This window comes from Leishmania mexicana, chromosome 33, assembly GCF_000234665.1.
Source record: "Leishmania mexicana MHOM/GT/2001/U1103 complete genome, chromosome 33".
In the NCBI taxonomy this organism is placed as follows: Eukaryota; Euglenozoa; class Kinetoplastea; order Trypanosomatida; family Trypanosomatidae; genus Leishmania; species Leishmania mexicana.
The window spans coordinates 526,620-551,919 of NC_018337.1; the positions used below are offsets into that span (position 1 = coordinate 526,620).

The 25,300-nt window shown below is 59.3% G+C and overlaps 7 protein-coding genes across 7 annotated transcripts; all 7 read right to left on the reverse strand.

Annotated features, from left to right (window-relative positions):
• Positions 1 to 1,005: 1,005 nt before the first annotated feature.
• Positions 1,006 to 5,778, reverse strand: LMXM_33_1230 (conserved hypothetical protein; the record flags this gene model as incomplete). The annotated part of the gene is made up of 1 exon (XM_003878664.1): positions 1,006 to 5,778. One exon carries the CDS (start codon positions 5,776 to 5,778, stop codon positions 1,006 to 1,008), a length of 4,773 nt encoding a protein of 1,590 aa, XP_003878713.1.
• Positions 5,779 to 6,149: 371 nt separating this feature from the next.
• Positions 6,150 to 7,793, reverse strand: LMXM_33_1240 (hypothetical protein, unknown function; the record flags this gene model as incomplete). The annotated part of the gene is made up of 1 exon (XM_003878665.1): positions 6,150 to 7,793. One exon carries the CDS (start codon positions 7,791 to 7,793, stop codon positions 6,150 to 6,152), a length of 1,644 nt encoding a protein of 547 aa, XP_003878714.1.
• A 1,426-nt stretch (positions 7,794 to 9,219) lies between these two features.
• On the reverse strand, positions 9,220 to 9,498 carry LMXM_33_1245 (conserved hypothetical protein; the record flags this gene model as incomplete). Its single annotated transcript, XM_003878666.1, has 1 exon — positions 9,220 to 9,498. The coding sequence occupies one exon, from the start codon at positions 9,496 to 9,498 to the stop codon at positions 9,220 to 9,222; it is 279 nt and encodes a 92-aa protein (XP_003878715.1).
• A 468-nt stretch (positions 9,499 to 9,966) lies between these two features.
• LMXM_33_1250 (putative NLI-interacting factor) lies at positions 9,967 to 11,043 on the reverse strand (the record flags this gene model as incomplete). Its single annotated transcript, XM_003878667.1, has 1 exon — positions 9,967 to 11,043. The coding sequence occupies one exon, from the start codon at positions 11,041 to 11,043 to the stop codon at positions 9,967 to 9,969; it is 1,077 nt and encodes a 358-aa protein (XP_003878716.1).
• A 762-nt stretch (positions 11,044 to 11,805) lies between these two features.
• LMXM_33_1260 (mitochondrial DNA polymerase I protein A,putative) lies at positions 11,806 to 14,598 on the reverse strand (the record flags this gene model as incomplete). Its single annotated transcript, XM_003878668.1, has 1 exon — positions 11,806 to 14,598. One exon carries the CDS (start codon positions 14,596 to 14,598, stop codon positions 11,806 to 11,808), a length of 2,793 nt encoding a protein of 930 aa, XP_003878717.1.
• A 2,865-nt stretch (positions 14,599 to 17,463) lies between these two features.
• On the reverse strand, positions 17,464 to 23,058 carry LMXM_33_1270 (conserved hypothetical protein; the record flags this gene model as incomplete). The annotated part of the gene is made up of 1 exon (XM_003878669.1): positions 17,464 to 23,058. One exon carries the CDS (start codon positions 23,056 to 23,058, stop codon positions 17,464 to 17,466), a length of 5,595 nt encoding a protein of 1,864 aa, XP_003878718.1.
• Positions 23,059 to 23,848: 790 nt separating this feature from the next.
• LMXM_33_1280 (conserved hypothetical protein) lies at positions 23,849 to 24,889 on the reverse strand (the record flags this gene model as incomplete). Its single annotated transcript, XM_003878670.1, has 1 exon — positions 23,849 to 24,889. The coding sequence occupies one exon, from the start codon at positions 24,887 to 24,889 to the stop codon at positions 23,849 to 23,851; it is 1,041 nt and encodes a 346-aa protein (XP_003878719.1).
• Positions 24,890 to 25,300: the final 411 nt, after the last annotated feature.

A 25,300-nucleotide genomic window follows, 5' to 3' on the forward strand; every position in this document is an offset into this window, starting at 1 on the left:
GCTGATGCGCTTGCTATCTTTGTGTGGTGGTTGCCACGACGTCCACTGTCTATCACTACTGAAAAGACATAACCACAATCCACGTCGCCCTCAGCGACACAGCATGGGGGGACCAGTTCCCCAGTGAATGGGAGAGGGAGGGAGGGAGGGGGGAGTGGGAAGTGCCATTTTTTTCTTTTTTGGCAGAGGCATCTGCACGGGTGCGGCATGTGTCACCAAAAAAGGAAATCCCTCGCAAGAGCAAGAAAAAGACAAAGAGAGACGGCCAATGCCGCACGGTGAACGGGCGGTGGGGTGAGGAAGGAGGTGGGGACGGAGAAGGCTGTGGAGCAGGCGAAATGAAGACACCATGCACACCACCACCACCACCACCCCCCGTCCATAACAAGCGATCTACATCAACAAGTATACGAAGAAAAAAAGAGAACAACAACAACAAAAGAAACAAAAAAAAACGGAGACCATCCGCGCCGCCGCTTCAATTCCAACCACCACCGTCCTCTCTCACAAACGGACCACATAAACACACCACCTCTCTCTTGATTGCCACGAGCGGTGTGAGTCGCGCAGAAGGGTGTGGCAGGGGGGAGGGGGGAGGGGGCGGCATAGGCATTGTGCTGTACATTGGTGTGCTCGCGGCACTGGAAACGAAAACCAAGATAAAGAGCTGAAAAGAAACCCCTCAACAGCCTCCCCCCCCAAAAAGAAAGACACAGGTGGACCGGAGGGTAAAGTAGGGGAGGGATAGAGCATAGGGGAATCCATCGCGGCAGAGGGAGCGACGTTTGCGTGCACTAAACACTCCCCACGCATGTTTCCACGCCAGCAGCCCTCTCCCTTTCCCTTTCCCCCTTCTCCTAACTAAGTGCTGTCTGCAGCCCATTTCGCTCTCACTTCACGCTCTCCAGGCGGCTTTACAGGCTTCGATATACCCTTGGCGCTGCCCACACCGTCCATCACCGCAACTACCGTCCACATACACCTGCTCGCTCCAGCGCCGCCATGTTAGTGACGCCGTGCGCTGTTGGAACGGAACGGAAATGTCTTGGACTTCGACAGCGGCGCCGCTGGGATCTTTGCCAGTTTGCCCAGCCCCGTGTCTGACACCTGTGCCAGCGTGCGACATGCATCATCGAGGTAGTCAAGTGCGCTTAGGAACAGTCGTTCGGGGCTGACCTTGAAGTCCTCACAGAGTGAGTCGGAGGAGCCCCTTTCCTGCGGCTCCGCGTCACGGCTCAGAGGGGGAGACATGAGGCTCGCACGCGCCCCGGCAGGGGCCTTGTTCGAAAGCCGCCCGTTGGGTGGCGAAATGCCGGGTAGAGAGGAGAAGCACGACTCGCGCGCGCTGCCCGATGACGAGTATTCGATGGCATGAAAGGATGTGCCGTGAACCCGCGCGCTAGAGGCGCTACGAGAGTTCCTCTGCGAGCCACTGCCGGCACTACCACCGAGAGGACCTGCGGGGCTACTGTCACTAGATATAGGTGGCGGGGCGACAGCTGTGACCTTGCTGCTTTGTCCGCAGCGTGGCAGCGGCAGGGCAGGTGGAGAGCGCTGGTCAACGCAGATCGCAAGCGCGTTCAGAAGCACCGTGATGAGATACTTGGAAAAGTCCATGAAAAGCGCATACTGCTCGACGATTGCGGCTCGAGTAGTCACACGCGTCGCGGAGGAGGCCGCGGACGCCTTTGGGGGTGCAGCGTCCTTCGATCGCCGGGTGAGGTTCACACTTCCACGCGTGGCAGACAGCGATGTCGGCGGTGCGGGGATCTTAGTGGACGAACAATTTTCGGCACTCGTCTTGCTTCCGGCTGCGCCACCGGCAGCCGCACTGGTGGACCTTTCAGCCTGGAACACAGCCGGCAACTCACTCGCAGACTCGTCTGCCACGCCCTCCACTGCCTGGGCTAGCAGCTGCGCCGAGGGAAACATCTTGAGCAATTCCTGCAGCTCTGCCTGAATCCTACACGTCACCTCCAAGAGACCGAGATCCTTGAGGCGGTCAGCCGGGTGCGGCGTCACGGTGCTCCAGTCCGTGAGCGACGCAGCCGGCAGGGGATTGAAGGATTCTTCGGGCTCTACAAGCCACGCATGCTGCGCCATCATAGCTGTTGGCAGTACCATGGTCTTGGGAAGCGTTGCCAATGCGAGGCCCGCCGTTTCCGTCGTGGCAGCCGCGGGTGTTGCTGACTCGAGCCTCCCGGTGTCGTCAGCCGGGACTGCACCATCATCCTCGCCGCTTGTGCTCTCCGCATTGCCTTCGGCCACCGAGGCTGTTGCCATCGCCAAGGCCGCCTCGGTGCGCTTGGCAGCACCAAAGGCAGTGCTCGTCGACGGCGGTATCAGCGCCAAGCGACCCTCGAGCCGCCGCGGCACAGAAGCCACGCACTCCTCGACAAAGACGTTCGCTTTCACAGCCTTCGGTTCGCTATCACCCTGTGCCTTCTTGGCCTCCTCCGTTGTGGTGCTACTCTTCCTCTTGGCACCTTCGACTGAGTGAATGATTCTCGGCGTCACCACCAACTCCATCCTTAGCTGCGCCAGCAGCAGTTTTCCGCTCGGGTGCGCGCCCACTGCGTTTAGCAGCGATCGACTAAGACGTATCTCACCACCGCGCGCGTGCAGGCCGAGCACAAAGGTCTCATCCACACCAACACCGCTGATATGGACAACGCTCAAGGGCTCAGCGGTAGCGCTACCACCGTCGGCACCGCCTTCACTCACTGCCTTGCTGCTGGCGTCGCTCTTGAGAGCTGGGGGCGAAGACGAGGAACACATGAAGCACCACATGTACTGGTCCGACACATGGACGGAGATCTGAGGCCGAGGTCCGTTGAAAAGTACCGTGTGGGATTTTATGTCCTTCACATGCAGCGTCGATTCCAGCATGCGCAGTTCCTCTGGCCAGATCGATTCGACCATCTCTAGCTGGATTTGCCGCGCTGCCTCAAGCGCCATGGTGGGCTCCTCGAACACCACCAAGTACGAAGTCGTGGAGTTTGTCTTGGCCACGTAGCCGCTAAAGCTGCGCACAGCGTTCTGCACAATGTAGTTGTAGTGTGCCCAGACTAGCCTTAGGAGGGGTGGTGCTACAGACCGGGCGATCGCGCCAGCACCGGCGACGTCGCAGTAGAGAAACGCCAGGGGTTTTGTCGAGCGCCGAACATACATGAGGTCCGCCTCTACCTCTTCCACCGTACGAAACCGCACGGAACGGCGACGCGCAGGCACGTTCTCCGATTTCTCCTCTGCCTGGGGCTGGCACAGCAGCAACCACGGGCTGCGCAGCGGCGAGGTCGTCGCCATGCTGACCTCCCAGCCGCGCTCGTAGTTGTCCTCGGCGCTCATGCGGGCCATCTCACCAAGTTCCAGTCGGCGCTGCTGCTGTTCCATCATGTCGAGCACGCCTTGTCGTGGCAGCTCATCCCGGCGCAGCGTCAGCGCTGCCAGAACGGAACGGTAGGGTAGATACAGATTCTTGTTCTGCATGGCGGCCCTCCCAAAGTTGCGCAGCTGCTTGTGACGGTATGCAAAGGGCTTGGGCAGGATCGAGTGCACCATCGCCGGGGGGTCGTGGGAGCCGATGAACTGGGGTCTTTGCTTCACGATGTACTGTGTATCAAGCAAGTTCTCTTTCTTCGAGTAGAAGCTGCGGACAACGTCCTCCATGGCAAGAATTTCTCCGCTTTCGGCGAGGTCGCACAGAGTACCAGAGAGGCGAATGGCCGGACCGGTGCACTTCAGCACACCGTTTTCTAGGTTGCGGTAAATGGAGGTCATGGGCCCGCTCGCCACGCCGGCACGGAACAGGAAGACATCGCGACCCTTGCCCAGCGACGTGTGGGCGTACTTCGTGCCTGTGCGGTTGACCTTGATGTACATTTCAGACACAAAAGCAAGGGCTTGCTCGACCTCGCGAAACACGTACGTGAACACATCAGAGTAGTTGCCGCTCATGAGGAATCCAAAGTGCACCTTGGCGGCGTTGTGGATGTCACCACGGATGGTGTTCTGAATCGACTCAAACTGCTCATCCGAGATGCTCTTCAGAAGCAGCTGCTTCCAGATACTCTCATCACCTGTGTCGATGGTGCAGATATAGGCTGTCTCCGACGAATGCAGTGTTTTGTGCTTCCTGATCTCAAAACGGTCTTCGGACTCCATCATGTTCCGCTCCAGCGCCGCGCTAGCAGCCTCCGTCTTGCGATAGAGCGCTATGAGATTACTATTTTCTTTTTGCACCACAAAAAGTTCCAGCAGCTTGGCAGCGCTATCCGAGAACTCGGTGTTCGGCTCCTGCGTCGAGGTATGCAAAGGCGCCTTGACGACAGCGTCATGCCAAAAGTTCGCGCGGCGTCGCATCTGTTGCAGAATGACGTCACCACCCCCGTTCGACTTTTGACGCCCCTCCTCTGGACCTTCAAAGGCGTCAGGGAGCATTCCTTTCATCCCCTTGACCACCATGCGCACCTCGGAGGCGCTGTCTTTCATCTCCAAGCACGGGTATTTGCGGCTCGGGTACAGAACGGATGCCTCCACTCCACGGCGACTGCGCAGTCCTGACGGCAGGATTGAGGCAATAATATGATGCGCACCAGGGAGCCCCACAACGTTCCACATAGACCCCAGACACTCACGCAGCTCGGCTGCGTTGCTCTCCGTCGGCACCGATCGATCCTCTCGCATCCGCGACTGCATGCACATGAGCTGCGCCCACTTCTCATTCACTACAATTTCGCCAATTGGGCACTGCTCAATGGCGGCCTGAACTGCTTCCGCGACCTCCGGTCCGAAAAAGGCGTACTTTCCGGAAACAGGGTCTACGTACGACTCTGGCGAGCATGTAAAGATGCAGGTGTGAATGCGGGGCCCTTTGTATAACACCTTGTTGTTTTCAGTGATGGTGGAGAATGCCGGCATACTCTCAATGCACGAAAACCACGAGAGGCGCACCAGCTGCTCGTGGCACTCCTTTGCAAACAGAAGCGCGTCAGACGGCGCCTGGAAGGCAAACACCTCCATGCTTTTATAGAACCCCACGCGGTAGCCACGGCAGCAGGAGCTGCTGTGAAAGAGAAGCTGTTGGTATACCCTCATGACGAGTTCCTCGATGTCGCCCAGAGGATATGTCACATTTGAGACAAAGTGAAAAACAAAGGAGACGTCGCGCTGAGGAAGCAGGATTGCGTCCCAGCGTTGCACATGATAAACATCATCGTGAGCTTCCATCAAGTTCGCCTCTGCTGCCTCGAGTCGGTGAAGCCCGGCTGCCCGCACTCGCGCAGCGATGCGACCGCGTTCAAACGCCACTTCGATACGATTTGCTTGTCGCTGCCGCAAGACATCGTCCCCTATGCGGGCCTTGAGCGAATCGTTCTCGCGCAGCAGTCTCTCATTCTCCTTTCTCAGCTGGTCAAGGCGATCGGTAAGGGTAATGAGCTGCGCCTTCGAGTCCGCTTCCAGCTGAATGAGTGAGCGCTGCAGTTGCTCGATTGTGTGGATAAGTTCCTCATTCCAAATTGATATCTCCTCTATTGATGTATTTTTTAGGGCAGTTTTCTCCGCAGCAAAGGTGGATGAGAGTCCTTCATCGTAGGGAAGCAGTCTCCGGGATGTTGCCTGTGAAAGTCGCGCTCGCAGGTCGGCTATCTCGGCCTTCAACCCCTCTATTTGCTTTGCTGCCTCACGCTTCTCGATAATTAGGTTCGTCAGATGAGCATCCTTTTCCTTCATGCGCGCGTCCGCACCAGCGTCAGACATCACTGCAAAACCTTCCATGCTGCTCAAGCAAATCACTCAGCGATGGTTGTGCGGCTTTTTTGTGATACGTGAATAAGCAGGTGTACATATTCCAGCGAAAGCTCAATCAGGAAAGATAAAGTAGGGATGAAAGTAAATGATGCAAAGGGAAGAAGTCGAAATAATAGAAAAGAGAGGACAAAGAAAGAGATGTCCCACCGAAAAAAAAGGATTCATCATGCAGAATCAGCATAGAAAGAGACTTCCCATCTGCGTTGAAGGTACCCTTCTCGTGACTGCCTACAAAAGCATAAGCAGATGCGCGCCATCCACCCAGCACCTGTATATTAGACCGGGTGAATTTTCAGTATTTTTTTTCTGATTCAGTAGAAATCGACGTCGCATTGATATCAACAGCCCTGCTCAATTTTCGAGTGATCTTTCTGCGGAGTGCCGTCCTCGTCATCGGCTTGCAGCTCGCCCTCATGAGCGCGGTAGGCCTTCCAGTCATTATAGCTCATGTGGTTGCTCTTCTTTTCCATCATACCACATGTACTAAAGCAGTAGTCACGCCAACGCGTATTGAACTGTTGTGCCTTTTCCTGATTGTCGCCAACGAGAGTGCCCATGGCCACTTTTGCTCTCGTATCACCGGGGACCATTTTCCCGAGCCGCTCCAGGAACACCGCGTTTTGCTCCACGGGCTCATGAATTTCAAATCCAAGATTGAAATCTTCAAAGAGGGTGCTCTTCCAGTTTTGCTTCACAAATTGCTGGAGTTCCTCGCGGCGGTTCGCGGGCATTTTTGTGAGCTTGTCGGTGTCCAACAACAGGCGAGCATACCAAGCGCACTTTGCCACGACTTTGACGTCGCACATCATGGTGTTCAACTCCTCGGCCTGGGTGTAGCATCTCTTCATCTCCTCGTCATAGTAGAGGCGCAGAATTGAGTTACATTGCTTACATACAGGTAGATAATCGCCGTCCAGTGCGTGTTGATGAGGCGGCGGCATGAATTTTCGAAACGACGGGGGCGTTATAGCGTGGCGCAGGAGCCCCCTGGTGCCCAAACAACAAGCACAGCTTGGGATTTTGGACTCCACTAAGGCTGCGGCATCTGCCTGCAGCTCGCTCACGCCGTGGGCAAATGGGCACTGGTCTTGCAGCTCACAGACCCCCAAGGCATGATACATGCAAAGCCGCGTTTTCACTTTCGGATCAACCAAAAGCTGTATCTCAAGAGCTTTGCGGGGATCGCGCTTGACATGCTTCGTGATCACCGCCAGCTTCTTTTCCATCACGTAGCATTTTGCCCTTCCTGGCGAGCACTCGAATAGAAAGTTTCCGTTCCTGTCCAGTACACGCACTTTGGTGCCGCTGCGGATCTGCGCTAGGAGTGCATCGCCGCCACTGATCTCGGATGCGGGGCACGCTTTTTTCTCCTTTTCGGAGTCCGATTTTAACATTTCCCGCTGCAGTTTCTTCAGCTCCATTGCCGCCTTCGACGAGGTGCGCTGGAGCCACTGCGCAACATCGAAGGCGTCTGCGCTCATGTTGGTCACCTCCGATGCCTTCTGCATCACGGCCCGGCCGACCAAATAGGAGGCCAGTGCGTCTTCCGCTGCATAGTTGACCCTGCTGTCGGAAAGCGGCAGTTCCCAGTTGCTGCGTGTAATCATCTTGTCCTTCTCGATAGATAAATTGGCCACACTCTTCGCAAGTACTTTCAGGTTTGATTGTGCACCTTGATGAAGGCCAAGCAGTGCGCTGTAGTGAGCTATGTCAAGCACACTCTGAATCGTGATGTTCTGCTCTTTTTGGAGGCGCGAGACATCGCCGCTTACACCGACCCCACATTTTATAATGCTCGGGTCACAGAGCGCCTCCTTCACGGCGGCGGGCAAAATGCGGCCGTCGAAAAAGCTGATGTGAAGCACGAAGCAGTGGCTGGATGTTGCGAATTGAACGACCGCCAGCGGCAAGTCGCGGAACCACTCCGAGTCCATCCCCATTATTTTCAAATGCACCGGCTGCTGCCGCAGAGTCTGCATCATCTCTGCCCATATACGCTCTCCATAGGATAGCCAGGCCGCGCTAGTGTCCACAAAAACACCACACACCCTGGCCGCGACCACGCTCGATGTTATAGTTTTCATGTGCTCTACGACAACCAAAAGGGTAGAATAAGGAAGGGAGCGAGAGAGAGTGTATCTAAGATTCCTCCGCTGTGAGGTCAATGCAATCCGATTCGCGGTTTTCTTTTTTTTTCATAACTGTGGCTTTCTCTGATGACAAAAGGGGAGACACCTCAATGCATGGCATCTAAGGCTCTCAAACCTGCTCTATGGGGAAGCCGGGCAGCCCTCCCTATCCCTGCGAATGCCGGGCCACCTCTGGTGGTGGCGGGGTCGAGTGCCTGGGAGATGGGGGAGGCCAGAGCGAGTCATCGCTGCGCATGTCGGCGGTGAGGTCCTGGATAGCGTTGCGTTAAAGCCACCTGCGACAGTGACCGGGCTCTTAGAGTGGAGATGATGGAGGAAAAGAGAAAAATAACTGTGGCTTCTGTTGCCAGTGCACCGTTAGGTGGAGGCAAAGGAGATGTAGCGATCTCAAGCGTTCGAATCGGATGAAATGCTGCTCTGTCTAACAACGAAAATCTGTATATGGCGAGGTGGGCTTCCTTTTGTCAGCTGCAGATAACCGTGTTCTCATTACATGGTCTTTGGCACGAGCACCGGTGCCCCCGTGGCTGAAAACCGCTGAAGTTGTGCGATGCGATGGATTGCAAAACTTCCCCACTGCAGCTGAAGCGGTGTCGTTGCTGAAACGGGGTCTCTTCGAGGGTTGTGCCGTGCTGTTCCAGGTTCGCTCGCATTTCCGGCGGTTGGATCCTCCATGGGAAAGTTTCGGCACCCTCTGTGACTCCATCAAACGTTTCCTGCAGCAGCGCCGAGGCGCTGTGAAGGAAGGGTCTGGGGCTTTCGCTTCTGCGGGCTGTTTCGGTCGCAGCGGTGGCGGCTCCAGTCCGCCGTCCAGCCGCGCGCTGTGGCGTCATCCTTCGGCGGGTCGCCACCGGGTGTTGGCGCTCCGCGTCAAGGGGGGTGCGCGTGTTTCTAGCGGGCCCCCGCTGGGCTGATTCCTTTGCGTGGCGCTTTTTGGCTTTGGGGCTGCCCGTTTCGCCGCCGGGGCCTGACGTGGGCCGGCGTTCAGGGGGCCCCGAGGCCGCGGGGGGGGGTGTTCCATTGGCCACCGCCGCGCCCACCCACCCCCGACGCCGCTGGCGCATCGCCGCGTTGCCAAAAGGGGCGGTTCGGCCCGGGGGGAGGGTGGGGTGGGGGGGGGTCGGTTTCGTTGGGGTTTGGGGGAGGGGGTGAGAGGCCTCGCTGGCACGCAGGGGTTGCCCCCGCCACGCTTTGGGGGCGGGGTGCCGCTAGAGCGCTTTTGCTGTGTTTCGGTTTGGGGTATGCGTATGTAGGTTCTTCACGCCTGCCAGATAGTATCGCGCAGGAGTCGAATGGCACGACTGCAGCCTGCTGCCTTCATGCGTTGCTTCGCCGAGTCGTCGCCCTCGCCGGCGGCGGCTTCGAGAGCCTGTCTGAGTTGGTCGAGGCCAGCGCCGGTGGAGTCGACGCCTTCGACGTAGTCCGCGACGGCGTTGAGAATCGCTGGTTCAATGGCGGCATCGTCGCCGCCACATTCTTGCGAGACAAGTAGAGCTGTCAGCTCCTCGAGAAGGTGGTCGATTTCCTGTAGCTCCATCGGGGCAACGGCTGCACTTCGCTATGCGTGGGGCGCGAACAGGGCACTATGAGCCGCTGGTGGCTGAGGTGTGGCAAAGGCGAGAGGGAGAGACACGTGGAGGGGGTGCTGAACTGCTTACGGTGTGAGGCGTTGGATTGCGGGTGCCAGGAGGGCCAGACATGGTCTGGAAATGCGCGCACCAATGCGACAGAACTGAGCAGAGCACTGACGTGCACCGCGGCTGGTCCATGCCTTCGCCTGTTGGAGACAAGCGGCAAGACGGCAAATGTACAGTGACGGGGTGCGCGGCATCGTTCGCGAGGGCACTAGTTCATCTAAGCCATGTGAGTGAAAGCCACGGCAACAACAACCTACATCAGAACGCGCGTGCACCACACATTGCAGAGAGGGCACGAACAACGCGTGGGGAGCGGCACGGGGCTCACTTCGGCACACCTCTCCGCTGGACGGCGGCTCTGCGAGGGACTACAGATTGGAATGGCGCACGCTACGAGCGTGGTGCAGCGTCATCTCTGCGTTCGCTGATTCCAAAAAGCCGCTGTTCATGAAACCCAGCTTCTGCGCCGGAATCGGTGTGGTGCGCCGTTCGGCCAGCGTGACGCCGAGTATCTGCTGCCGCACCGCGGAGCGCACATTCATGGTTTCCATAAAGTCGTCGCAGCGGACGTAATCGAGGTCACGCCAGTGGTCCAGCTCCTTTGTCACGTCCTTGCCGGCGGGCACCTGCGCCACCGCTCGCAGCACTGGTAGCACATCCAGCAAGGCACGATCCTTCTCCAGACGGGCAACCTCTTGCTGTCCCTGCTGCAGGCACTGCACCAGGGCGTCTTCCATCTCATGCGGCTTCTCTTCCTGGACCCGGCGCAGGGCGAACATGTAACGCTGTAACACACGGTCGTCAGGGTCGAAGGGGTCAATGCGAATGCCGTTGCGTGGCGTGAGTGGGAAGCTGCGCACGTTGTCGTCCAGCATAACGACGCTGCTCATCTTCCGCCCGAGCATGGGAAGGTACTTCATGTACCCTTGCTGCTCCAGCGTCTGTGTGCGTGAGAGGGCGTAGAAGTTTGTGTGGCTTGTGCTGCTTTTCATCTTATGACTTTCCTTGGCTAGCTCCACATGGCTGTAGAAGGAGCGCGGCAGCTGCATCACCTGCTGCTCGAGCGCGTCAAGCACGGCGCAGCAGTACGAGGCGGTCCCTGCCGTCCAAAAGACCACCTCGAAGAGTTGGTTCACCTCTTCCAGGAACTCCTTCAGATGCGGGCGAAGCAGCACATTGTAGTCGATGAGGGAGACACCCTGCAACGCTGGGTCGCGGGTTTTATCCTTGCTGCTGTCATGAAGGCTCATGGCGTACGTATGGATGAGCGTCTCATCAATGTCCAGCACCAGCGTATGCTTTCGCTTGTGCATCGGCAGCGGCGGCGGAAGCGGAAGTGGCCAGTGCGGCTCAAACTCTTGACGCAGCCCAATGGCCACAATAGAGCGGAGGGGTTGCAGCGTCGCGGCTGAGGCCTGCTGCCGCAGGAGAGAGCGAGCACGCATTTCGGCGCCGACGGTGCGTAGGGTGGATTAGATCCCAAGAAAAACACACACAAAAGAACAGGAACAGTAGCCGCAGCTGATTAGGGACGTGCGCATGTGTATAATGACAAGTGAGCTCTGCCGACGAAAAGCGGTGCCGTATGCGGTTGTGGGAAATGATGCAGACCGGTAATAGGAAACAGGTGACCGAGGGGAAGTGCACACAACCGCGTCAGCAGTAGCGTGGTGAGTGCGCGTGTGCTCCACACGCGTTGGCCGGCAGGGTGCGATGATGGCAGGGCAGTAGGCCGGGAAGGAGGTGCACAGGAAGAGGGGGGGGGGGAAATGCAGAAAAAGAAGACACAGATTATAAATAGGACAGAGCTGCGGGGATGTTACGGTGGACCGGCTCGGTGCCTTGCCCGAGCTCGTCTCGTCGCTGAAGGAGGAGGGCGTACCATACATCGCGGATGGTCTGTCGAGCGCCGTCCTGTTCAAGGAGAGAACAGGACCAACGTTCCTTCGAGTTTTTCCCTGTACCAGAGATCAGGTGTGTGTGTGTGTGTGCTTGTGTGTCTGTGCTGATCCGCGCAGTGGTTCCCTTACAACGAAGAAAGCCCGCATCTTGCAAATCGAAGAGATGATGAATGACTTGCAGAGCAGCAGCAGCAGCAGCAGCAATTTCGCGAGTTCTGAAGAGGGGCTCGCACCTCCTACCCACTCCACCTCTTCGTTATTTCTCATGCACATGCGCGCGCACGCTATCGGCGCACTGCTACACGTCTACACCACGCCTAGGTCGTGCTCCACGGACCACTCCTGCAAGTTACCCAGCGAATCGCCAAACTTAGCTGTCACACTCAGCGGTACGAGCAACTGCATGGCGTGCGACATCGCTGAGGACACCAGCGGCACCACCATCGGGAGCAGCTCCTTGCGCACCATGAAGACCATCTCGTCGTGGATCTGCGAAAGCAGGGATACGTCGGAGCGATCGTAGCGCTGCAGCACCTCCTTTGACACGGCAAGCATCGCCATCTTCATCACGTCTGCCGCGCTGCCCTGCACGACGCTGTTGAAGGCCTGCCGTTCCGCATACGACCGTCGCGAGAGCACCGTGCTGCGGATGTCCGGCAGGTACCTCAGGCGACCGCTGAGGGTGCGCACGAACCCATTGGCGCGGGCTTCCTCGACGACGCGGCGGTGATACGCGTCGATGCCGGGAAAGGCGTTTGTCAGCAACGAGGTGATGTGCAGCGCCCGATCAACCGTAACGCCCATGTGCGTCGCAAGCGTCTTGGGGCCGGCGCCGTAGAGCACACCAAAGACGACGCGCTTGGCCAGACTGCGCTCCTCAGTGCTTACGGGCTTCTTCTTGAAGACCACCTCGGCGATCGCCCGGTGAATATCTGCCGACGTCGTCAGTGCCTCTACGAGTGCGGCGTCGCCGCATAGGTGCGCTAGTACGCGTAGCTCGATCTGTTCGTAGTCAATGGACAAGAGCACGCATCCGCCAGCGGCAACGAAGCAGCGCCGAAAACCCAAGAGGTCATCATCGCCGTCCTCCTCGGCGTCATTGCCTGCCACGGCGGCTGTGATGCCATTACGTGGAAGATTCTGAAGATTCGGCTCAACGCAGGATAGCCGTCCAGTGTCGGTGCCTTCCTGAAGAAAGTTTGGGTGCAGCGTGGCGTACCCCCTTGCAGGAAGAATAACCTCGCCCGCCGGCGTCGCGTTTGCATCCTCTCGGCTGCTCCGTTGGTTTCGTGCTGGCATTGGCTCGGCGCTGCTAGTGCCGTATCCGTTGCTGCTCGTGTGAAGCCAGCGATCTACAAACGGGCTGTCGTCGTTCATGTCCACCGCTTCTCTTATAACCAGCGGCGACACGGCCTTGGCGCCCTCATCATTGTCGTGCGCCTGCTGCCGCCCCTCCGTGCTCTCACTGGTCCCCGCCTCAGCGTTAACGCCGTCGCGACAAGGGGCTGGGCTTGCTTGTGCCCTAGAGCGCACCACGGCGTAGCCCATCATCCCTTCGACGTATGTCTGCATCAGCTTCGACACCTTGCGATAGCGCAACAAGCACGCAGGAAACTCGTGATGCCGGGCGAGGGCACGCAGTGTATCCTCCGCCGTTGACAGCCGCCCCCCTTTTGTGACTGTGAGCCCAGTGGCGCCGACGGCTTCGCCATTTCCGGATTTGAGCAAGTATTTGCCCAGCTGAAGCACCTCGTAGAGTGCCTTGCGGCACTGATCGTGGCTCTGAATATTGAAGTCCTCGCCAAGCTCCGGGACAAGTTTGCTGGCAAGTCGGCGCTGCTGTGCCATCTCCGCCTCGCAGCTCTTCTCGTAGCGGTGAACCTCGTGCAGATCCACGCGCATGCCATTGTACTTCAGAAGCGCCAGCAGGAGCGCAATCCGCTTCTCCTGCCGCAGGAACGCTTGCAGGAGCCCTTTGCTGCCCAGCAAACCGTAAAGACTGCGGTACACAGTGGCCAAGTAGTACACTTGATGGGCTAGTTGGCACTGTGCGGACGTTAGGGGCGGCGCGGGGGCTGCTGTTGCGGCGGCGGCGGCAGTCCCGATGCTTTCGGCAAAAATGGTCCTTGAGTGCGAGAAGCACCCTGCGTTGCTCACGTTCTCCAGCTGCACTGTCGGCGGCAGCTTCCCGCTACAAACGTGCAGGAGCAACTGACTGTAGTCGTAGAGGACGCTCGTGTCCGCGTCACTCGCCCCGTCCGCGGCGGCGGCGGAGCCTCCCCCCGCTAAAGCGTGCACGGCGGGAGGAGCCTTCGACAGAGTACTTGCCACGTGCAGCTGAGCCATCCACGCCATCACGCGCACGTCGCTGACACAGTTCGACCACAATGTGCCCTTGCAGTAAGCGAGTAGCGCCACCAGGAGCACCTGCGCATTGAAGGTAATGAGCTCCACCCCAGGTAGCTCTGTGAGAACGCGGCACAGAAACGCCAAGCCAACGGTCTGTGCCGGCAGCGCGTACATGTCGTCTTTCCACCGTATCAGAACAAGCTCCAGGTGCTGGTGGCTACGCACGGGGTCGAGGGAGGAGAAGCAGCACGACACGCGGCGCTTAGCCGTCTTGGCGCCGCTGCTGTAGCAGGTAAAGTTCGTGCGGGACTCCACCCTCGCGAGCGCCGCTGCCGTGCTGGTATTGCCAGTGAGGGCCGAAACGCCGACAAACAGGGGTGGTGCTTGGATGCGATCCGGGTCGTTGAGGGCACGGCGCACGTCGCTGAACAGCTCCTCGGCCGATTCCTGCAGATAGATGTAGGGGACAGAGACCGTGGCCGCCGCGGTGGGTCCATTCTGCAGCTCCGCCATCGCGCCCCCGCCAGCTTCGGAGGACGTCAGAGAGAAAAGCGTGCGAGGAGCCGGCATCGCACACACAGAGGGGTCCAGGGCACCAGGAAGGATTGCGTCGCCCCCACTCCGCTTCCTCGTCTTCGGCTTCCTCTTCGCAACGGAGGCGTCAGCAGCGGCATTCGTGCCGGCACCATCGCGCCTCCGTGCTGTTGGCTTGCTTCGTGCGCCGCTGCCGGACGCGCCCCGGTCTTGCATGACGGCGCCGGTCTCGTCTCGCGTGCTGCCCACGTTTGCTTCCGCCCTCTCGTCGCGGTCATTGCTGTGAGCTGCCTTCGCATCCCTCTTCCGTTTCTTGCCGCCCCAGTGCTTCGCTGTCCACAGGGATGATCCGCAGTCGCCACTGACGCTGCTGTTGCGTTTTGGAGGCCCACACCTTTGCTCCTCAGAGCTGTGCTGCACCTTCTCTGATAGCTTTGCCAGCTCCGCCTGCAGTCGAAAGATGACGTCGGTGCAGGCGGCGCCGCTTGTGTCAGGGGCCCGCTTGGGCAGCGTAACCAGCGCTGGACCGGGGATGCGGGTGCGCGGCGGGGCCGCCTCGGTTTGCCGTTGGCACGTCGCACTCCCGCCATTCGCGGCGTGCTCGTCATCGTCGCTCACCACGACTACTTCGTCGTCGTGAGCAGAGTTCACCGCCGCTGCAGTTCTGTTCCGGCGGCGCTCGTGTAGCAACTGGACCCCGTCCCTGTCGTCGGCGCTTTCCTCGGGGCGAAGACGGGCGGTGGTTTGTGGCTGCTGCTGCTGTTCTGGTGGAGGTGACGGCCGCGACGAAGCCGCCGACCCAATCTGAAGTCCGAACTGATGCCACTTCCGTACATTCCGTGTTGTTTCCTCGCTCTCAGGTAGCTTATGAAAGCTTGGCTGCATCCATGCAGCAGTGTCGCTCTGAAGGACCCCTGAGGCGAGGCCGCCAGATGGCTGTGCGCCGATGGCAGAGGAGGAGGACGCACTCCCATCAGGGAAGGACCAGGCAGACCCAGACGGCTTGGCCCCGGTCGTGGAGGTGAGGTGTGTCATCGGCACCATGCGAAAGGCGTGGCGCGGGAAATCGGCCGTTCGCTGAAACGGGTCCATGTCGAGCTGCGCACGCCACCGCGCAAGGCCAGATAATCCCCCGTGGCTACAACGAAAAAGGAAAAGAGGCACTCAAAACAGGGGACGGTGTGGAGAGCACGACCACCGCCGCTGCGCTCTTGCTCCTTGAATGGTGACCTCTCTTCCTCTCTCCGAAAGGCTGTGCGGTAACGTAACGCGTGAGGCGGTGGACGGGGCCACGGTGAAGAGATGAGGGGTGAGAGGGAGACGTGCCTTGTAGATCCGAGAGGATGGGACGGCGGAGACTGCGAGGGATGAGCAACACTTCAGTGCATTCTGTCTGTCTCTCTGTGTGTGTGTGCGCGCTTTCAAGAGGGTGATGCGTCATGTACCCTCGCCTCTCTTGCGATGGGTGGAGTTTTCCTCTCTTGTCTACCCCTGCGCGCGCGTCTCGGTGAGTGCGTCCTCTTTTCAGATCTCTGTACAGCACGACAGAAAACGTTTCTCTTTTTCGCGTGCGCGTGTGTGGAGGACACGGAGGTTACACGAGGACAAGGGAGGCGTGGGTGAGGTGGGACGAGCCCTTCAACGGGGGCACGGGAACAGGTGAGAGGGATGTAGGCAAGAACGGGGGAGGGGCCAAGGCCGAGATGGACGCGTTCGAGAGCGACACGGAAAAAAAAAGAAGCACCCACCCACGCACGTACACGCACACACACACATGAATGTGAAGGGCTCCTGCCTTACCATCGAAAAAACAAAAACAAAACAAAGCGTCGATGTTTTACGTCATTGCCGCCATGGACGGTTGTGCGTGCGTCTGCGTGATGGCAGTCGAGGGGCCGGGTCGACAGGGACGAGAAGAAAGACAGATAGGTCCCACTTCGCTCAAGTAATGAGCGCCACCACCACACGGGAAGCCACAGAAGGAAGCCATACCAATATCCATCCACACATAGATGTATACAGATAGATGTATGTGACGTGGGCCAAGAGAGTGACAGCGCTGGAGAAAGCAGAAGCTACACATGCGCACCCACACAAGCAAAGATGGAAGAGCAACAACAACGCATGCATCTGGCATATGAACAGAGAGGATATGTGTGCGGCGGAAAGACGCACAGCCGGCGATCCGTCCCGGGCCCATGCGCGCACGAGCGATGCGTGTGCTGGCAAGCGTATAGCCTAGGGTGCAAGGAAGGCACACAGAGGAGGGGGAGGGGTTAGAGAGGGATAAGGAGAGAGCAGTGGCATGAAGAGGGGATGGGAAGGGAAGGAGGGAGGCTATGAAAGAAGGGGGCCCAACCGCGTACAGGTAGAGCAAAGTAAAAGGATGGAGGGTACAAACGGGGTGGCAGTGGGGGGGGGGATGGGTGGGTACAGAGGGAGGGAGAGAGGGAAAAGGGAAGGGAGGGGAGGGGGTGGGAGAGAATAGGATGGAAGACGTCGAAGAGAGGGTGGCCAATGAACTGATCAAGTCCATGCAGACATGTTTGAACAGGAAAAAAAACACGACTAAGAGCGGAAAGAAAAGGCAACGCGGCGAATATAGACAGTGGGAGGGGAGGAAAGGAGGAGGAGGAGGAGGAGGCAGCGGTAACAGTAGAACACACACAGACACACACACACACGGCAACACATGTGAGCAAGCGTAGACGCGGAAAGAACACAAGACGCGCAGACAAGAGTGATGCAGGGGCCTCTCCCGCAAGGACCTTCACAACGCTTGCGCACACGCATATATGCATGCATGTATCTGTGCTGGTGTCTGCCGTGCCATATTCGCCTTGTGGACGTGCTGTAAAGCGACGTGGTGAAAACAAAACCACGCGCGTGTACAGAGAAAAAGGGCCAGCGAGCAACCATGCACGCAGACGCCGTGCTCAAGAGCGGCACCCGCCGCACGAGCCCGCACGAGAGACCAAGGATGCTGCGACGCTCCACAATGTGGTTCCGCAGCGCAGCACCGCCAATCGGCGCGACCAAGAAACAAAGGAAAGAGAACGGCACATGTACAAGGCATCTCAGCTAACTCCTTCGCTTATCTGGAAGCGCAAAAGGCCGCCTCGTCGCGTCGTAGAGCGCTTGTCGGTAGGTTGCATCTGCGTAGTCGTCGACGCGACGGCCACCCAGTCGCAGTAGGCGCTCTGGTGAGCGGAGGAGGTCGAGAAGCTCCAGGAAGAGAAGCTGCTCCATGACCAAGTCACCTACTTGTCCGTCGTTCGCGGAGGAGCGGGCGAGGTACAGGTAGCGCAGCAGCTCCGTTACTGGGTCGGGATTGGCCAGCTGCAGGAGTACGACTCGGTGCGCGTCGCCAGAAAAGTAGTTGCGGATGTAGCTGCTCATCACCAAAACAAAGCTCGTGTAGAGGGCGATGATGCCAACGTTGGGGATCAGCGAGAAACTGCTTTGCACGATCGCCACGTTGTTGGACGCAACCACAAACGTCACTGGGCTTGACATTTCGTTAATCTCCGCTCGTGACGCGATCTGCGATGAGCCTGCGGAATTGGCGGTCGTAGCAGCCGCGAAGGTGGCTGTTGCCGTGCTGCTTTGGTCACCCTCGGCACACTTGACACAGCTGAACCCGCGGTATCGCCCCATGCGGTGTAGTGTCAATGAGCAGTTCGCCCTTTGCATGGTTACGTCGGACAGGAATGAGACACCCGTTCCATAGCTCAGCACATACGGCGAGTACAGGAGCGGCAGTGGGACTACAACAGGCTCCCACACGCTTGCTGAGTATTCTGCCGTGCCAGCTGAGTCAGCGTCATCCGTTGCGCGCCACACCTTGAGCGCCTCGGCGAGAAGAGCCTGTGAGGTGGACGGCAGCTCGTACGACTCTTCGAGGCCAACCGTGGTCATCGTAGCCTCACTGGCACGGCTGCGAGTGACGCGGTGACGCGCAAGAAGAGTAACTACCTCAGTTCGTTTACCAAGCCGATCGACAAATTCCTGCAGAGCTGCTGGTGTGTAGGACCACATCCGGGCGCTGCACGACGCGACATGCGCCGTCTGCCAAGTGTCCGTGACGGCAGCAAAACGTTGGAGGCTCGCGGTTTCCACGGTGGCGCCGCCCAACGAAAGCGTTTCTGGTGCGTGAAAGCTGAACGGACGTAACGTGGCGTCGGCGCTAAACAGCGGCACGGAAGACATCCCAGCAAAGGCCACCTCTGTCGCCCAGGCCGTGACGTGGCTCGCGCGCACTTGCGGGCTAAACGTCGAGTACCAAAACAGAGGAAAGAAGAGCACAAGCAGAATGACGGTGAACCCGAGAACGCCTTGGTAGAGGCGGACCAGGTATGGAAAGTGCCGCCCATGGTGACGGCTTGTGTGGTACAGGTCGTGCATGTCGACGTAGCGCCGATACACAGTGTGGTGGATGTCCTCTAGGAGCATCCAATGCTGCACTTTCAGCGTTGTGGCGCTGAACGACCAGTCCAGCATGACACGCAGCTCCACGAGGAACGGCACAGCGCGAAACGTCACGTGGCCCAACCAATGAAACAGGTCCGTCTTGATCGTGAAGGGATCATGCAGGTGATACAGTGCGTAGCCGTGACGCAGCTGCAGCGCGCCACACCAAAGAGAGGCGAGCTTCGCAGAGAGCAGCAGAAATACCGACGCCGTGGTGGCGGCTGAGGGGGTGGGACCGCTGCCTCCCTTGCTCTCCTGCGCGGTGCGCCAGAGCACATAGAGCACGTGGTAGACAGCGGCCAAGAAGAAGTGTAGCACGTACTTGGCGAAAAGGGCGTGCAGCACGTAGAGGATGCGCTCCAGGAAGAGGACAACGACGAGCCCCAGCGCGGTGGCCACGAAGATGCCTGGCAGGTTGTTCTGCTGCACTGCGTGGAGAAGGTTACCTTCAGAGGTGGCGGTGTCCTCTGGCACAATGGCGTAGTAGGCCCAGCCGAAAAGCGCGAGCGAGAGGCCGTCAAAGAAGAGTTGCGCGGCGTAGTAATCGGCGCCAGCGCCGCAGCGGTGCGCGCTCCAGCAGTGCACATGACGTTTGCAGCTTCCCCACAGCTCCGCGACGGCCCGGTGCGGCTTGTCCTGGTGTGCTTCGCGAGTGGGCGGCCCGGAGGGCTCTAATGAAGCGAAGGCGGCCACCGAAACGCTGGCCGTCGCGCCAGGCTTGCCTTTGTAATTCCAGAATACGCAGTGGTCCGAGTAGACGACCGCCCACTGGATAGCAACAGCCGCCACGACGCATCCACTCAACATAAGATCCACCCACATATCGCGGTGGAATTCGCTGCCGAGCATGGCGGACGGCAACGTGGACGGCGACGACGCCAACAGAGCGGATGGCGCGGTCACGTCGACGCGTAGCAGGAGCAGGTTAAGCCAACGACAGGTGGTCAGGCTCACAGATGGCCCTATGGTGAGGAGATAGACACGCGCAGCGCACTTGGCGAGGAAGGCGGAGACGGAGAAGAGCATCTGCAAGCGCCAGTACCACAATGGTGGCCAGGGTCGCTGCAGAAGCGCGTACACGATGCTCGCAAACGACGGCGCAAGATTGATGACGGTGCCGCACACCGCGAATCGGATCAGCATGAGAAGCGCGCACAGACACGACCAGTGCTGCAATGCGTACAGCTCCAGCAGCCGCCATAGAGAGGGCAAGCGCACAACCTCACGGCGCGAAGCGGTGGAAGAGGGTGCGCCAACATGAATGCCCAGCGGCGGCATGATTCCTTCCGCAGCCGTGAGTGGTGCTGCTGATGCAAAGGCTGGTCGCGTGTTCTCGGCCACTTCCTCCATGGTCTGACGGCATCGTTGCCGCTGAGGATGCGCTGCGTCGGTGCGTGGAGCGGCTGGACACTCGGCTCCTGAACTCTCCACTTCTGCTGGAAGAGGGACTGTATGGCGCTGCAGGTAGTCACGGAGCAGCTCCACCACTTTATGTGCGACCAGTTGGGCTCTGCCGCGTAGACGCACCAGCAGTGACGACACAGGTGGTCGGGCGTCTGCGGCCCTTCGCGTTTCCTCGGCGCCGACCATCGACAACGACACCGGCGCGTGTTCAGCTCGCAACTCCTTCGGATGTGTCGAATCTTCCAGCCACAAGGACGGATGTTGGTGCGCAGCCTCTTCCGCGAACGATGATGCATAGTCGACCGCAGATATGTCGACTGATGTGCCATGGACCATCGACGGCCACCGTGCACTGGAGAAACCGCCGCCACTGCCGTTCTGACGCGGCGTGGCATTCGCGTAAGCGGCCCCATGCAACCTCGCGTGGCCCGCGCGGGGGCCTGACGTGGCAACAGAAAAGGTGTAAGGGGAGTGCGCACTCGAGTTTGACGGAGGCGGGCCCCACCGATACGGGCGGTGCTCTCCGTTGCTGTATGCCCCACAGCTGCTATGGCGGACGTCAGTGTCATCCTCGTCTCCGTCCACTCCGTCTCTATTCAGACTTCGTGTTGACGCCCGGGCCCACCCCTGCCACATGTACAGCGAAGGCTCCACCTCGGGGTCGTGGCGCTTCAGCGGTTCGGCCGCGCTTTCGCTCAGCACCACGGCTGGGGTCTCGGTGATCAGCACAGCTGCGGAGTCGCCTTCCGCGCTCGGCAGGCTCGGCTGCGCTGAGGCGTTCTCGGAGTACTGCCACGGCGCACGCATCCCCGCGAGGCAGTCGTACACGGAGGTGTTCGAGTAGAGCAAACTGCTTTCCACTGCATCCGCAGTCCAACAAGTGTCGTGCCCGTGCACCCCTGCAGCGCTGGAAGGGGAAGGTCCATTGTGGAAGAGGGTCGGGTTGCACCCGTGCCTGTCGCGACGGCCGCCACCGATGGAGGTCGGTAGGTGCTGTGGGTATTCTCTGCAGAGCCAGCAACAGTGACTAGCGTTGCTGCCAAACGGCGCATGCCCGCTCCTGCGCGACTCGTCGCGTTGCGCGTGTCGCCACGAATCGTTGCTACCTGCTCGATAAGGTCGATAAAGATAGGCGTCTCGCTCAAGCCGAAGCTGCTGCAGTTTGCCGTGTGCCGCGCGCTGCTGGTTGACGGCACGTGACCACTGATTTTCATCCCGCTGCGCAAGTCCTTGCAAAAGAAGCGCTCGCTGCTTCTGTCCGCCTTTGAGGCGCGTCACCTGGGAAGTCGCGGGGGTGGCGGCGTGGTAGCAGACAAACTCCGTCCCGGCCCACCACAGTCCAATGGCCTGGACGATACGCCAGCGGAGCACCGAGTTGTGGGACGCTGCTGGCACTGCGCCGACAGCAACGAGCCAGCGGCCGTGCCTGGCCCACACACTTCTCGCTTTGAGTGAGTGTTGCACTGGTGGCAGCAGAACGACCATTTGCACTTCCCAAAGACACAGGAGCATGCAGGTGTAGGGGACCCACAACCGTCGACGGGGGTGACCCACGCGCTGTCTTTGAACCTGCCCAACATTCGAGGAGAGAAGCAGCACCACCATCACCACAGCCACAGAAAGCAGCCCCAACGCGGTCCCTTGTCCGACACCCGCTGCACCCACCCACCCCAAGGAGTAGGGCGCAGACGTGACAACGCCAGCGAAGAGTCGCAATGCCGTGCTCCACCAGACTCGTACGCGCGACAACCTGGAGGTGGTCGTCACACGCGAACCAGCGGCAACAAAAGACGCGGCTTTGTGAGTCCCTTGTACGCACCGGCCCAGTGCCCGGCAGAGAAGCAAGCACCAGCTCGTCAAAGTCACGACGGAGAGGCAAGCAGTCGCCTCATAAAAACGCCGCCTTACATTCGAACTGTCCACTTGAATGCCCACACAAACGGTAAGGAGCGACTTGGCCGCTGGTGTGGTGGCCCATCCAGGCAAGACAGAGCCGGCGGGGGACGGATCGACTTGCACAGACGAGTGGAGAAGCTCGAAAAGGACGACCGACGCGCACACCGTGGCGAGACTGATGACTGCTGTTGCGAACACCCAGTCGCTGCGCGGCGCTAGGTAGAAGGACTGCACGCGCATCTGAGACCGGGATACCGGTGCGCCACGTCGCCCGTGCTGCATCTCCGCTTGTGCGTCGCCTTGGTCACCTTGAGTGTGCACGTTCTCGACGATTTGCTTCTCCGTCTTCGGCTTGTCCAATGCGGAGGAGAAATAGATGAGTGTGTCGTCGGCGCCGTTTTGAATAGGAGAGTACGGCTCTGCAGAGATGTTGCCCGCATCTCTGCAAGGCTCGCGTTCACGATTCGTACTCGGAGGGCCCATGACAGGTGACGCAAGGTCACCGTCGCGCTCCATGCAGCTCGCGATCGCGACAGAACTGCGTTCTTCGCTTGGTGGTGGTGGCGTGCAGCGGTAATGAGATGCACGGCAGCTGTCGGGCGCAGGCGACTCGTGTGTGGCGTACAGCGCGGACACAAACGCCTCTGTGTCTCCGTCCTTCTCTTTTCGGCCTACATCTGCGGTTGAGGACCTAGCGACCACGACCTCAGCACTCAGAGACTGGTGCTGCTGCTTCCCCGAGTCCAGCACGCCCCAGGTCACTGACTCCAGACAGGAGAGGGACACAAACGAAAACAGAAGACTCGCTGCGACGACGCTCTGCCACACGACTGCCAGCAGAAAAAGAAGTTGCAGCACAAGGAAGAGGTACGCACCGTTCACCACGGCATGCGGCAGCTCAGACATCGTGACCGCGAGGAAGCTAACGCACCGAGGAGGACAGTGGAGGATATGTATAGGTAATGGGATGCCGGGGGGTGGGTGCAGCTCAACGGTGGGGGTTTGCTTTCCGGCGTCCAAGAGCGAGAGGGCGCAGGAATGAAAGAAGGGGGAGGGGGCGGACGGACGGACGGACCACACAATGTGCTGCGAAACTCGAATCGGCACGGTAAACTTCACCAGCCATGGATGCTGAGGGAAAGACCCCCCCCCACACACACAGACAGAGCGAGTGCGAGTGCGAGAGGGAGAGGGAGAGGGAGAGGGAGTGAGGGTTGCAGAGGATGACAGATTGATGATGTTTTCAAGAGACGGAGGTGCGGTGGACACTCATCATGAGCTCTGCGAAAGTCGCCTCCATCAGCGCCTTCTTCCACCATTCATTACTTTCATCAGCGGAGGCACCTTACCACCTCCATCACACACACATATATATATATATATATATTCTGCATTGTGGTTGTCGGCGGTTTATCACACGTGCGTACGTTGGCCTTGTCGTCCATTTGTGCGGCGCCGCTCACTTGTACAGAACGCCAATCTGCAGTTCACACACGAGCGGCACGCATGCAGATCGTGCTGATGCTCACGTATGCTCTTGGACTGTCGACTAGAAAATAGACTTCCCCACACACCCACACACCGTTCGACAGGGCACGCGATAGGGGTGCGAGACACAGTCGCAGACGCCTCTCCGCACGTCGAAAGGAACGCGCGCGCAGGAATGGACACGAGGAGCCGCAAAAGCTCGATCGCCTCAAAGTAGTTCAACCGAGTCACCGCCTTCCATCAGCGTCACGTAAGGGCGAAAGGCTGCCTTGCACGCCACCTCGTCGAGCGAGAGGGGAAGGTCAACCAGATGCTGCCACAACTCTTCCCCAACCTTTTCCTCGCGGGTCGTCGCTGCTCCTCCCGCTGCCGCGTCGCCACTAGTCTTCAGCTCCACTGACAGTGTAGGAACCACCGCCCTGGAAGACCCACCGTCAGTGGTGCTTTGGCTCCCCGTACCTGCAGTGCTCCACCGCAGGCGCAGCGCAGCATCGTAAACCACTGGTGCCACCTCCTCATCCGCCGCCGCGGACGATGGGGATGGGTCAGGTGAGGGTAGCGTCGGAATGCCGCTTCGCTTCGCTTCACCCTGGCGCACCTCCAGGCAGCGGTCGGCAATTTTCCTGCCGAAGATACCCCAGTGGTCACTCCACAGAAAGACCCCATGAGTCGTGCACTCCACCGACAGCGCGTACGGCTCTTCCCAGATTAACGGCGTCTCCAGCATGCGCTTGTTGTAGAGGTCCTCCTCTTCCGCTGAGGGGGCGCATGGCAGGCAGGCCAGAGTCGCCGCATTGGCCTTGTGGATTTCGCCGGTGGCGGAAACCAAGTTCGGAAAGTATGCTGGCGCGACGCTGAGGAGAATATGAGGCTCGTCAGTGGCCGTAGAGCTCAGCCGGAAGCCAACAGCCCAGCTTTGGTATGCCGTCCACGCCTGCTCCGCCCATCCAGGAGCGCCAAAGGACTGGGCACCCGCACCACCGGTGGGGGGGACCGTTGGGCTCACGAGGGCACAGCGGGCGCTAAATGCGTGATGAGTGCGCCATATCGTCGGGTTGTGCACTTCCGCGGCGCCGAGCAACTTCCCTTGTGCGTCAAACAGGTAATTGTTTCGGTTCTTCTTCCACAGGTACCGCGGTGGCGCCAGAGGCGCTGCTTCTCCCTCCTGTGGTGCAACGCCGGCGAGAGGTGCACCGTGTCTGTTGGGTGTGGTGGACAGGCCCTCTGCGTACGCTTCAAATCCCCACATGAGTGCTCTCGGCGGATCTGTGCCTAGGGAAGCCAAGAAGAAGAAGAAGCGAGCGACAGACGCACTCAAGAAAGAAAAGGTAAGAGACTCCAGCGGCCGAGGCAGCGTAGAGTTGTTAGGGGGTAGCGAGAGAGGTGTGTGTGTGTGTGTGTGTGTGTGGAGGCGCAGCAACAAGAAAAAAGAAGAAACGGCTCACCTCTGGAGTGACGGTGTTGCTGTCGTCCAATGGGAGCAGAGTCGAGCGGGGAGAACGGCGTGCGTGTGCGTGAGGACGGGTGGGGGTGCGGTGCGGTAAGGAAAGGAGAAGGCAGAGTTGGTTGATAGGATAGGAGAAACAGACAGACAGGTTCGCGTGTCGAACACTCGTCGGCTCTCATTTACAATGACGCACCTCCTGAAGGGCATAACACG